Source organism: Drosophila subpulchrella, chromosome 2L (assembly GCF_014743375.2).
Source record: "Drosophila subpulchrella strain 33 F10 #4 breed RU33 chromosome 2L, RU_Dsub_v1.1 Primary Assembly, whole genome shotgun sequence".
Taxonomy (NCBI): Eukaryota; Metazoa; Arthropoda; class Insecta; order Diptera; family Drosophilidae; genus Drosophila; species Drosophila subpulchrella.
Window position 1 is genome coordinate 7320726 of NC_050610.1, and position 12417 is coordinate 7333142.

General features: G+C 42.1%; 2 protein-coding genes across 2 annotated transcripts; both read right to left on the reverse strand.

Moving 5' to 3' along the window:
• Positions 1 to 1332: 1332 nt before the first annotated feature.
• Positions 1333 to 2485, reverse strand: LOC119546640 (cyclin-dependent kinases regulatory subunit). The gene is made up of 2 exons (XM_037853084.1): positions 2151 to 2485; positions 1333 to 2079 (listed from the first exon to the last, which is right to left on the reverse strand). Exons 1-2 carry the CDS (start codon positions 2204 to 2206, stop codon positions 1911 to 1913), a joined length of 225 nt encoding a protein of 74 aa, XP_037709012.1. The 5' UTR covers positions 2207 to 2485; the 3' UTR covers positions 1333 to 1910.
• Positions 2486 to 4544: 2059 nt separating this feature from the next.
• Positions 4545 to 7184, reverse strand: LOC119546639. The gene is made up of 6 exons (XM_037853083.1): positions 6936 to 7184; positions 6532 to 6873; positions 6175 to 6457; positions 5874 to 6112; positions 5120 to 5818; positions 4545 to 4725 (listed from the first exon to the last, which is right to left on the reverse strand). The coding sequence occupies exons 1-6, from the start codon at positions 7094 to 7096 to the stop codon at positions 4623 to 4625; spliced, it is 1827 nt and encodes a 608-aa protein (XP_037709011.1). The 5' UTR covers positions 7097 to 7184; the 3' UTR covers positions 4545 to 4622.
• Positions 7185 to 12417: the final 5233 nt, after the last annotated feature.

A 12417-nucleotide genomic window follows, 5' to 3' on the forward strand; every position in this document is an offset into this window, starting at 1 on the left:
GATCTGGTTTGTTATTATGTCACAACATGCTCGCCCTATAAGTGGGTCAAGTTTGTGCATTACCCAATCCCAGCTATGAATACACCTCATAAATACTGAAATGATCGTGACAAACCACCCCGAAAAAGCGGGAACAATGGCCATAACCATGGACTACTTGAACCTGATTGAGTGTGCCGGCAATACAATGGCCAGGAATCCAAGGGAACCAGCAAGAAAGTGGGTCCGGGTCCTAGGCTGACCGAAAGAATGTTAGTCGAGCGTTTCCGGTTTCATATTCGTACCACAATAAATATCAGCAGCAGAAATAAAGCAATAAAAATCAGCAGCAGCATCATCACAGCTGCAGCTGCCTTTGATCTGCTTCAATTCGATTTGCCTTGGGGGCCAGTTCCAGTTCCATGCTGGTGGGAAATGAGTGTGGTATGCTCTAACTGCGGAAGAGCAGGCCGGAGGATGGGATGCTGCTAAGTGGCTGGCCACAGTTGACAGCCGTAGTCCCTAAACGTGGTAGTCCCAGCCGGGGTTGTGGTCTCCCCGGCCCACTTTATCGGCCCCTTCGGATGGGTCACCGCTTTCTCATGTGGAGAGGTGAGGTGCTGCCCTGGGCACGACACACACATTCGGACCGGAACTGTCGATCTTCATTTTTGACACTAGAAATTTCAGAAATCACACACCAGCCCACAAAGTTGTGGTTGGAAATTGCACGCCAATCGTGTTGCTATGTTGTGGTATATAAATAACTAAATAATTAGATACTCGTCGGTGTGTGTGGACCCAAGTTAAGTCAGAAAGTATCTTGTAATGAGGATGAGCCTTTGCCAGGAGTCCTAAGAAACAATTGAAATATAGGTTTATAGTAGGAAGAAATGGAGTCATCTTCCATCTCGTGAATTAGAGTTATGGGACAACATTAACAACTTTTGGAACTAGCTTACTACTCTTAAGAATTATGGGATAGATTTAAACCAAACTTAGTTTAGAAGATTTGGGGAGACTAATTTCTAAGAAAAATAGAACTTCAGAGTAATACTTTTAACTTACCTGTTATTACATGTTATAACAAATTGTAGCCTGGTCAGAAATGGCCAACGACTTATCAGATCTTAAGGTTTAGACCGGATTCGTTGATTTCCTGAAATTAAATGAAGTATAAAGCTTACTGATGATTAAAACCATATAATCAACTTACTCGTATCCATTCATAGAATTTTCGACGGTGCATCTCAAGTTCGGTGACGATTTCGTTTTAACCATCTGCACCCAAAACTCAATAAGTGAAACATATAATTTTGATCGATTTGGGAAAACTTCAAGCAATCAACGCCTCAAGCTTCTCAATACATTAAACATATTTATTTTAAGTTCATTATATTATGTGTATATGTATTATTGATTAAGAATTTCAAGATCACAAATCAGATTTCATTAAAACTTATAAAAAGTGAGCAAAATTCTTATTTTCGCCTCCGTTTCGAAATGGCAACATAAAACATGGTAAAATGTGTGGGAGTTCAGGGAATGATTCAGGAATACCACCTCAGTGCTCTCTCCCAGGCCTGAGGTGTATGAAAATGGCAATCTTAGCTTTAGCTCTAGGTGCTATATCTATAGGTAGGAGGTAAGGATGTTGATAGCGGGGCAAACATGGTAAAATAAGAGTATTACAAAGCACACGGCATAAGAAGTACTAGTAGTTTCTAGAGGGATTCGTACGTAATGAGTACCTATGATGATAATGATGTTGTTGTTGTTGTTGTTGATGTTTGTGCAACAGTTGGTTGTTCCGCAGCAACCACCACCGCCGCCAATACAAAATACAAATTATCGGCAGCAGCTGCCGGATATATAGGTATGTGCTATGTGCTATGTGCTATAGAAGTGTGTATGCGTAGTATCTGCTACGGCTAATCCGTTTTGGGGCGCCGAAAGAGCAGGATGTGGGGCTCCGGTTTGTGGATCATGTAGTGGATCCACCCGCGCGACTGCTGGACGCCAATGGATCGCCACTCGGCCTCCGTCATCAGATGGGTCTTGGGCACCATTTTGACCAGTTCCTTGGGCAAAACCACATGTCTGCGGGGTGGGGAGGGAGGAGGGTAATTTACAGTTGCCTCGCTTGACCCAATTACCAGGGCACTACTAACCTGTACTCGAACTGCTCGTCGTAGTACTTGTCCGAGTAGTAAATATCCTTGCTCATCGTGCCGGCACCTGGTGTTTCCTGGAATTGCTCAGGAATGCGGTTGCGAATGCGGAGTGCGCGCTGCGGAATTCGGCGTCTCTTTTTTGGACCGGCGAAGGCGGCTTCCTCGAATCTCGAAACTTCCAACTGCCAACGGATGCTGCTCACTCGATTATCTCTGCAAATGCTTCTTTGGCCTGCGCTTCTTGGTTTTTATCACAATTGGGTTACGTTTGAATGCTCAAATTTACGTTTGGTTTGCAATTTTTAAAATAAAAAGTGACGCGGTTAGAGATGGACGGCGGAATTATCGATAAATTATGCCGTCCGGTTCTAAAAATATACTTCTCATACGAAACTGGTACTTTCAAATATACCAAAACTATTCGAGACGGTCACGCTAAGATGTAAGGTGGGTGTATCGGCTATTAGGGGCTGCCTCCGCTATGGCAATAAGGTGCCTGCGCTAACTGGCGAGTGTGTATCGGATAAATACCAATCAGAAAGCGGATAAAAGTGACCGGTACCTGAAAGTATGCAATGTTTTAAAAGAATATTTTAAAATTTCTCAAAATTAAAAGAATCAAGCGTTGCCAGACCGAAAAAATGCTGTCTCATCTTAAGGGGAAAGGAGTTGTTGCTATGCAGAATGGGGGTCAAAGAGAAAGCCGAGGTTGGTGTTACCAGCTCAGGAAACTTTTGATTCATGTTCATGAAGAGGAAGAACACTTGGCGCCTTGATTCAAAAATATTGCATTTTTTAGCTTGATAAAAGTGTAGGAACAGGAGAAGAACGAGAATGGATAATATAAAAAATAGGAGAAAAAAGGGGGAGAAGGTCGCAACATTTTTAAAAAGATAATTGGAAAATTTGACTTCATTTATTTATGTACATTGTAATAAAATATTTTATTTGTATATTTTTGTATAATAGCAAAAGATTTATCTTTGCTATTTTACGCTTTTGGTACATATAACCAGACTTTCTCTTAAATTAAACGAGTACTAACAATAAAACTGTGCTTTGCACTTAGAACATTTGGGGAAAGCTCTCTGACCTCCTCGATAAACTTCTCCCCCCAAGTTCCTCAGTCTGTAAAAGTTGCATATTATCAGGTTGTGTAAGGATAAGTATATATTAAATGGTCCGATTAGCATTTATATTTTCCGAGATCAACGAGTTCATACGGAGACGTATGAAACACTTTCTTTTAGCTGTTACATATTTTCTGACGAATCTTGTATACCCTTTAACTCTAAGAGCAATGAGAATGACGATATAAGTCTAGTGACGATCGCACCTTCAAAATACAAAAGTTCTGATATCAACTTTTGTGATGAAATATTATTATTCGATCTGATGAATAAATACACGTTTATTATTTTATTTAAGTGAGAAAGCAACTAGTCTAATGAACTTGTGCATTTATCCCTAACGGCCCCAACAGGTCAAATGTTCTAAATTTTCAATTTTACACTTTCACCGCTCTTTCTCCCAAAACAATTGATTTTTTTTGTCTTGGTATGCAATCCTTTTAGTTTTTGCGATTCCTTTCGATTGATTTATAACTCGTAACGATCGGTGACAGTAGGTTTTCATTTCTTTGTGTATATATATAGCTTGGCTTATTGCTAGGGTTTTTGCTAGGCTTGTTCTGGGCTTATTGGCAGGCTTATTACCAGACTTATTGCCAGGCGTATTACCGGGCTTATTATGAGGGTCTTTGCAAGGCTTATTGTTAGGCCTATTTCGATCCTTTTCCTAGGCTTACAGCGATGCTTTTAGCCAGACTAATTGGCAGGATAATTGAGATCCTTTAATCCTTATTGCGTTCACTTATGCCAGGCCTCTTGGCAGGCTCTTTGAGAGGCTCGTTGCGGGGCTAATTTCGGGGGTCATTGCTAGGCCTATTTCGAGGCTCATTGCGAGATTAAATGAGTCTTAGGTAATAAGTCCAAACTAAAATAGAATGGATTAATAGAATTAAGTTTAACCAACATTGATGAACCCTGTAAGTTGGGTATAAAATTTAAAGAACTAACCTAGAAATTAGAATCGATTCATACGAAAAGTAAGAGGATACATGCGAGCATTTGAAACTCCACAGGCAACCTTTTGACCACTTGGAAAACTACCCACCCAAACAAAAAGTATGGGCCGAAAACACATCCTCGCGTAAAATGCCCCCTGTCACGCCCTCTGTCTACGTGGAAAACCCTAAAAGGCTGCATGCGGACACATAAATTGGCCAGAATGTTCGTAACGGAAGGCAAAGGCGTTGGCTCTCAACTCATGCGAAATCTTACATAAATTGCGGTGCAGACAGCCCAAAATGGAATGCAACGCATTAACCGACCAGAAAAACCAAGGAAACGGGCATGGATTGCAGGCGAATCGGTACTGGGCAATGCATTTAGTTAACGGCGGGAGCACTTAATGGTTGCGTTCGTAGTACTGCGACGGGATGAAGACCCAATTCTTGGCCAAGTCGTTGATGGCCTCCTGCATCAGTCTGGACAATATCTCTATTATATGGCTGCAAAATAGGAAAGAAATTAATACGTTTTTAATGTGCTAGGTAACGTGTTGGATGAAATGTTGACTGATTAAATTTATTGTACACTGTTGCCAAAAGTTTAAAACTTAAGGTACAGGGAGGTATCGGCCATAGTTGCTATGACTTTCGGCCGGACTAAATTATTATTGCAGGTTTACTTAATTGACGGATTAAATATATGTATCTTAAGTTTATAAAATTACAAAAAGTTAAAAGTATAGGACATCGACTCAAAGTCAATGTATATTTAGGTACTTTCACCATAGATTACAATTAACTTATGTCATATTTAAAACTATTTATAAAATACTTTCAAATGATAAAAGTTATTATTCCGACTATTCGGTTATAAAAGGCTCAATCATTTACTTACTTTCTATCAATTTCCGTGGTAGTCTCCGGAGGAATAGTGTCATCGGGCGCTATTACTTGCTCGTAGGTCTTGACCAACTTCTGCCGCTTGCGTTCCGCGCTGATGCGCATGAACTTGGACTTGCTGAGATACTTCCAGAAGAGCTTCTCGAAAATGGTGATCCGCTGGTCGATGGCCATGCTCAGTTCGATGACCTCGTTGGAGTTGAGCTTGCTCTTGGCCACCAGTCGGGAGATCAGCTCTTTGCGCTCCGCCTCCTTTCGCTGCTCCTCGGTTTGCAGAGTTGGTGGCGCAGGACCGTCTCCCGATCCTATTCCCCCGCCAGCTCCAGCACCGAATTGTGAGCAGGGCTCAGGACCAGCCGTGGGATCAATTCTTTCTCCGGGCTCCAATTCCTCGGAGGTGTCCAGAGCGGGCTTCAGAGTGCTGCGGATGTTCAGGTGCAGAAAGACGTGCTCCACATAGCTGTCTTCCTTCCACTTCGGATCGTCGATGGATTCGACCTCCTCCAGTTCCTGCTTGGCGATCAGAGTGGCACGGTCGAGGATGCGGTGCACCTCCAACACGATGGGAATGCGCCTGAAGTGCACCAGCCGCTCGAACACGGACACCTTGATCTCGCACAGCTTGGAGTGGTGGCCCTTGAGCCGGAAAATGGGTGGATTGAACACTACCGAGAAGAACTCGTTGATGATGTAGCTGAAATGGGAATAAGTTAAACCCTAATAAAATGATGAATTCAAGGATGTCGTACCTTTGCCAGCGGAACTCCATGCACTTCTGCCCGTAGTTGTGGACATTGACCAGCTGCGTCCGATCTTCCCGCAGGCAGACCTCAAAGCTCAACCTATTGGGATAGATTATATTAAGGAAGTCGGCACATTCGCGCTCCTTCAAGGGCATATCCGTCTGCTCCTTTTCATCTGCCAGGACACCTCGAGCCTTGATCTTGTAGCGAGCCTTGATATTATCAAAGGACATGATAATTTCTGCCTGTTACAAATGCGAAAGATGTAATATATAATTTAATAAATATGATCTATTTAAGAGTATACCTCATTTTCGTAGTCCAGGGGTCGATAGTCCACCAGGAGGGGCCACACACTCTGTCTGGGAACGGTGAGATTCATATTGAGCAGCTTGAGGCCCCGATCCCTCGAAGCGAACGAGAAGGACAAGTGGGACATCGTGATATTTTGCACCCACAAAGGCTGCGTTGTATGGTAATAGTTTTTTATATTTACTGGCAGCAGCTCTTTGGAAAGAAGACACTTTTCGGGGTCGAAGGATGAGATCTCCAGGTGAAAGTGCCAAAGAAACTTGCGTTTGTCCTCGGTGCTGAAATAAATTAATAAATTAAGTTGTTTATGTTAGCTACCAGAAATATTATGTATCTATCTGCGATGACTTACTGAACTTCGTAGGTGAGCAGGTGTTCGCCGTAGAGGAAGAAAAAGGCGGTGACTGTAAGGGCCACCACCTCATCTGGTTTGATGGCCAGGATCTCCTGGTTGATGTTGAGCAGTCTACGGTGCGGGCAGTGGAATAGCTGGCGAAACTGATTAAATCCAACTTGGGTTTGGAGAGGCTGGCAGTGGCAGTTTTGGATTCGTTTAAGGGTCAATGTGGCATTCTTTGGGGAGAGGTTACGCAGCCAAAAGACCATTTTGAGGGGGTGACTGTGGATCTGGCGGATGGGGACCGAAAATGTGTGCTCGTGCTCTACGCGGTTAGAGCGCAGCTTTCTATTCAGGCTATATAGGGGAAAAACAAGTAGTAAGGATATAGCTAGGATTCTTCTTGATATCCTTCTCACCCAGCGATGTCGAAGCTCTCCCAGTAGTAGATCTTCAGGATGGGCGGTCGGATCATGGTCAGGTTCTCCACCATCAGCTTCTGGTAAATGGGCGGCGGTTGGATTCCGCCACATGGCTTCTTCTCCGGAACCGCAATGCTTACCACATGTTCCTCTTCCATTTTGAACTACAAAATATATACTATTGCCGCCAGACAGTTCTACACAAATAGTTACTTTTTCCTATAGGAAGTTTTGACCTGTCATAAAAAGTTTGACTTTATAGACAAACACAGGAACCACTCCATTAAGTTCTAAAAATACAAATCGACTGTAAATCAACAATAGCGGTGTAACTTTTGTTCTGAAAAACTATTATGGTGTTTTTTATAGCACCACAAAAATGATTTCTTTTATTTTCTCATAGCCATTCCTTGTTGGGCCTCCTGCTGTTTGATTAAGGAATAAAAGCCATGGGTAGCCATGAAATGCAAAGCGAAAGGTGAGTGGGACAGTGGGCACACCTGTGCGTATGTGTGTTCCTCGATAATCCTGTGTGCAATTCGTTTTTGTTTGCGCATTGACAAAGTGCCAAAGGCCAAGTGGGCGGTCGGCAAAAAAAAGAGCAAGAAAAAGACATTAGTGGCTAGGTGGAAAACAAACCTCCTGCTGAGAAACGAGGTCCCACACACGCACACCTCTTTGGGTGTGCTCGTATGTGTCCAGGTGAGTGTCCTTGCACCTGTGCGCGTGCACGTGTGCATGTGTGACTGCCTGCAGTTGAGCTTCATCGAGAAAACATCGTTTACAGTTAGTGCGCCGACAGTGGCAAAGGTGAAAGACCAACAGCAATTATGGTACAGTGGAGCCTTGGTAACTTAGTCGTGAAAAATGAACCATAGAACTTCTATGATAGAATTGAAGGAACTCATAAGTAAATACCAAAACAACTAATCATGTATGATTAAGTTATATTTTTTAAATGTCCATAGTTATATTTTAGAAAATATCATTACTTACCGTAGTAAATTTAACGTAAAACTAAAAATTTACAAACCATAAAAAATCATTTTACCTATAGAAATAAAAAATTTTTTAAAGAATCTATTTTTACTTGTTAGCAAGTGTAAGCTAACTGATAATGCAACATAACATATTAATTACTTATATATATTATTTAAGACAGCCTAAGGCATAAGTAGCAATGGCTGCCTATTCCTGTTGCTTTAGTTTTTAACTTTAAGCATACAATTTGTTGATATATAAAAAGTTACATTTATAAACCTGGAAATAAACCTTAAAAATAATACTTTTCCACTCGAGAACATATAAGTTAAATTATTTTGTATTAGATCACTCCATTCATGAACTCTATTCATTATTTTTTTGGTTTTTTCTAATGGAGAAAATGTGTTTAAGTTAAGGCATACACACATTGACTGATTTGCAGTTTATAAAATTGATATGTATGCAATAGCATGTTTCAAAAAATTCGAGAAAATGATTTGTTTTTACTATTAACCTGCTTGCATTGCTTTTTTTGTCTTCCAGGACACAGCTCAATTGCAGTTGATCGTTTTTCGCACTTAATGTCCACTGTCCTGACAGCAGCTACAACCTGTGTGCATCAATCACAACCTTTGACAGCGTCGCTGCCACGCTTATCAGTCATGTTCGCCCCACTCAGCCCACTTGTCACCCATCTGCACCCCCCACCCATCACCAGCAATCTGGCATAACAATGCTGGAAAATGGTCTATGACCAGAATACAGGAATCCAGGAATCCGAGAATACAAGGCAGCTGCAATTGTCGGCGCCTTTCCATCTTGTTGCTCCGCGGCGAGTCCTTTTTGCAGGGAGAAAGTCGGAGTGTTCCACTCGTTCCCATGTTGCCGTTCCCGTTGCTTTCCCACGCGTTTCAGCTCAATTCCTCGCCGGGGACCAACTTTATGTTTTAAGCAAATATTTTGTATCCTTTTTTTTTGGTGTTGATGTTGCATGAACTGTTGACCAGCGACAACTTGTTGGCCAATTGTTGTGGTTAGACTTTGCGATGCCTGAGGTTGGGGTTTTGTTGGTTGGGGGTTTTGGGGGGAGCACCAGTGGCACTGGGCCCCTTGATGGCTCAGTCAACTCCTTCAAAGTGTCGCTGGCTGTGCATAATTATGGCTTAATTTGCAGCTTGAAGCAGGCCCAACTAATTACTGCAACAAATTCCCCCTTTTGCTCGTTCTTTTTTTTTTGGCCAAGAGCACGTGGCAATTAAAAACTTTTTATGCAATACATTTTTTACATTCCCCTTCGCCAGGTAAAACTTTATCCCCATACCTTGAAAATTCAGCTGCTATTGTTGTCCCACCCACTGAACCCCGACTTCCACCTTCAACTGTCGCGCTTCATAATTGAAAATCACTTAGAGCGTGAAGTGGGGAAAAACATTTTCTCAGCCAGAGGTACAAAAGGGGTTAGGAACTGGAAAAACTTTTTGGGATGAGCAGCGATAAACTGCTTAACCAAGATTAAGTGACATTTTTAAGGAACCTAACATCCCTCTTAAAGCTACTAAATTATTGAGCTCAATGTGTTGCAAATTTTAAGCGAGTTGGAAATAGGTGGTATGTTTGGTATACAATATTTACTAGTAGCAAACTCGTATTTTATTTTGATTTTTGCAATTTAATTTGTGTGGCTTAAATCTTTTTTCCCAAAAAGACGTTCTATGCATAAGCTTGAACCATATTGTTTGTATCTGTAAAATATTAAATTAAATAGATACTTTCTCTCAGCTACTTAAATGTATTTGTTTTGTTTTGCACTTAATTGCTCATAGAGTTTTCTGTGCAATCGTATGAGTTGGACTGGATCCAAGTGGTTTTCCCAGCAACAAAAGGTTAGATAGCCCGTCTGGGGAGGCGCCATTGGAGGGGGCGTGGCAGTCACTGACACTCAACATCCGCTCTTGCCATTTCCATGTGAATGCCCGGGGAAAGTGGAAGGGGAGAGTGGAGAAATTGAGGAGGAGAAAGCGCCAGAAGAGCAAGAATTGCCAGGCCACAAAACAAAGCAATACAATGTGCAGGGCAAGGGGGATTTTTGGGGCGGGAAGAGGGGGCGTTTCTGTTGCTGTGGCTGCTGCAAACAATTATTGTTATTCCAATTGAAATGCAGCGTTCACCAAGCCCCTCAACTTTCCATCTGCCCCCCCAATCTACCATCTCCAGCCCCCCTCCAACCGCAGTCCTGTGGCCTTTGTAGAATTGCTATCAAAATTATACACCTTGCAGCAATGAACGACGGGCGGCGGGGCAAGGGGGGTCTGTTGAGTTCATTGTAATGCAAATTACGTATACGCCCTGGTGCAACTGCAAACTGGACGAACCTCCCGGCATCCCCGTAACCCCCGGTTATTTCTGTTTGTGCCCATGTGTGCGTGCATATTTTTGACCCTCTTTCATTGTCAGAGCTGGAAAAGTAATAATAATGAAAATATGAGTCTCTTTTGAGCTGGCTAGGTGGATATGGAGATGCCGGTTCAAGGATTCTTAGCAAAACGCAATTAAAACATTAAGCAGTGTGGAAGATAATTGCATATCCATGTGCGCTCATAGGACCTTCAGCTAAACCTGTTTGCTGCGAAGTCGATTCATTGGCTTTACGCCCTCAGCTGGCCCACTTAATCATGAAAATAAGTTTAGCCCCAAAACTTTGCCCAGTGTCCAGAGAAGCATAGGAAATGCAACATTTTGCAGCAGGAAATGCAGCCGAGTAACTTTTCCCTTTTGCAGCTGAGGGGGCTGTGCGGAACTGTTGGGCCAGTGTCAATTCAAGGGCCAGGAAGTTGTCCCATTTAAATGGGAAAACTTCAGCACACAAAATGGATACACAAATACCAGAAATGTACCCGAAATGTGTATGTTAACGCCTGATAAGGGCAAATGGACACAGCTTAGACTGGAGAAGTCCGCTTCTCCAGCCTTAGACCGCAAACCGGAAGCGGAAACCGCATCCGCCACGCCATCGCTGTCATCATCATCACCGCCATCATTGTCGCCATCGACATGGGATAGGCCCTTCCTCTGACAGCTGCTCGGAGTCCTTTTCCTATATGCAGATCCCGGACGCACACGGGCATACCTGTTCCTTTGACAGCTGGGCCTGCTTGCTTTTCCGCTTTTCCAACTCTTTTCACATGCACCGCAAGCAGCTTTGTTGGTCGCGTTTTCCCCTTTCCCAGTCGATTGGCCACAAAGCCCGCGAAAAGGATATTCATTTCAAGGCTTTTTAAGCTTTTGGGATTGAAAAATCGTTTACAAAGAAGTAATTGGTGCTGCACAAACAGGGCAACTTAAAGCATAATGCATGGTATTGCTTAGTTCAGATACGGCAGATACCAGTTATTCTGGTTGATAACCACTTGTAAAATTCGGAGTTTAAGTTTTAAAAGTACCTGAACTTTTGCCTGGTGAATAAATAATTGCACACCTTTTTGTAACCTATCCAAAATGCTGATGAAACGGCTGCATTGCTTCTGGTAAGAGCATATCCTACCCGACGTGTTTAAACAACATTCTGAAAGAAACTTTTTACTTCGGGCATTTTACATTCAACAAGATTGGTTCAATACGAATTCGTTGATACCTAAGAGGAGTTGAGTTACCAAAATATAAAGCTAATAAAAAAGGATAGATATATTTTAAAATATTTTTATGATGAAGTATAAAGTAGACCTTAAAGAATTTAGTTATATAGCAGGCATAACTCTAAAAAGCCATTACTGGAAATATTTAAATATCTTTTCTTGGCGGAATTTAATAGACAATCTAAAAACTAAGTTATACAGTAGGCATACCCAAAGAACTAGAATTTTTTTTAAATAAAAGAGAGTATCTATAGCTCCATTTGCTATTTTTATTTATCTTTGGTTAGTTGGTTGCGTGGTTGGTACTCAACTGAAATGCAACTGGCGAAAACCGACAAAAAATATTCGCTCTGAATATTTAATTGTGCGCGTTCCATGCATTTATCTCGCTTGCCACACGCACACACACATTCGCACATTTACCCACACACACACACAGTGGGCGTGGCTTTTGAGCTGGTTTGTTGCGGTTGCATATTTGTGGCTCTTTGGGGTCTTTTCGATTTTCGAAATGCGCTTTTAGTTTGCCAGTTTGTTGTTTGCATTTCTTTGGGCTCCTGGAACTTGTTGTCTTGTTGTTCTTTTTTCCCTACCATCTCCGCTGTTGTTTGTCTTTTTACACCCAAAACCTGGCAACTGTATAAATACAAATTCCTCAGTTATTTTCTCTTTTTTTGGCAGTGCCGACGTCTGTTTATCTTTTTTTTTGCTCTGTATGAGTTTGTGGGCTTTTTAGCTTAACTTATTTTTGGGATGGGCTTGCCATATTGGTATGCAAATTCTGTGGGTTCTGATTTTGTCATTGTGGTTTTTGCCTTCGTCGTTGATTCTATCCATGTTGCATGAATATAAAAAGGATTTTT

Excerpts from the sequence above, each read along its gene's own strand:
- LOC119546640 (XM_037853084.1), bottom strand. The coding sequence starts at position 2,206 with ATGAGCAAGGATATTTACTACTCGGACAAGTACTACGACGAGCAGTTC. Across the intron at positions 2,080-2,150 it reads GACGAGCAGTTCGAGTACAG|ACATGTGGTTTTGCCCAAGG; the intron begins GTTAGTAGTGCC and ends CCCACCCCGCAG.
- LOC119546639 (XM_037853083.1), bottom strand. The coding sequence starts at position 7,096 with ATGGAAGAGGAACATGTGGTAAGCATTGCGGTTCCGGAGAAGAAGCCA. Across the intron at positions 6,874-6,935 it reads GAGAGCTTCGACATCGCTGG|CCTGAATAGAAAGCTGCGCT; the intron begins GTGAGAAGGATA and ends TCCCCTATATAG. Across the intron at positions 6,458-6,531 it reads CTGCTCACCTACGAAGTTCA|CACCGAGGACAAACGCAAGT; the intron begins GTAAGTCATCGC and ends AATTTATTTCAG.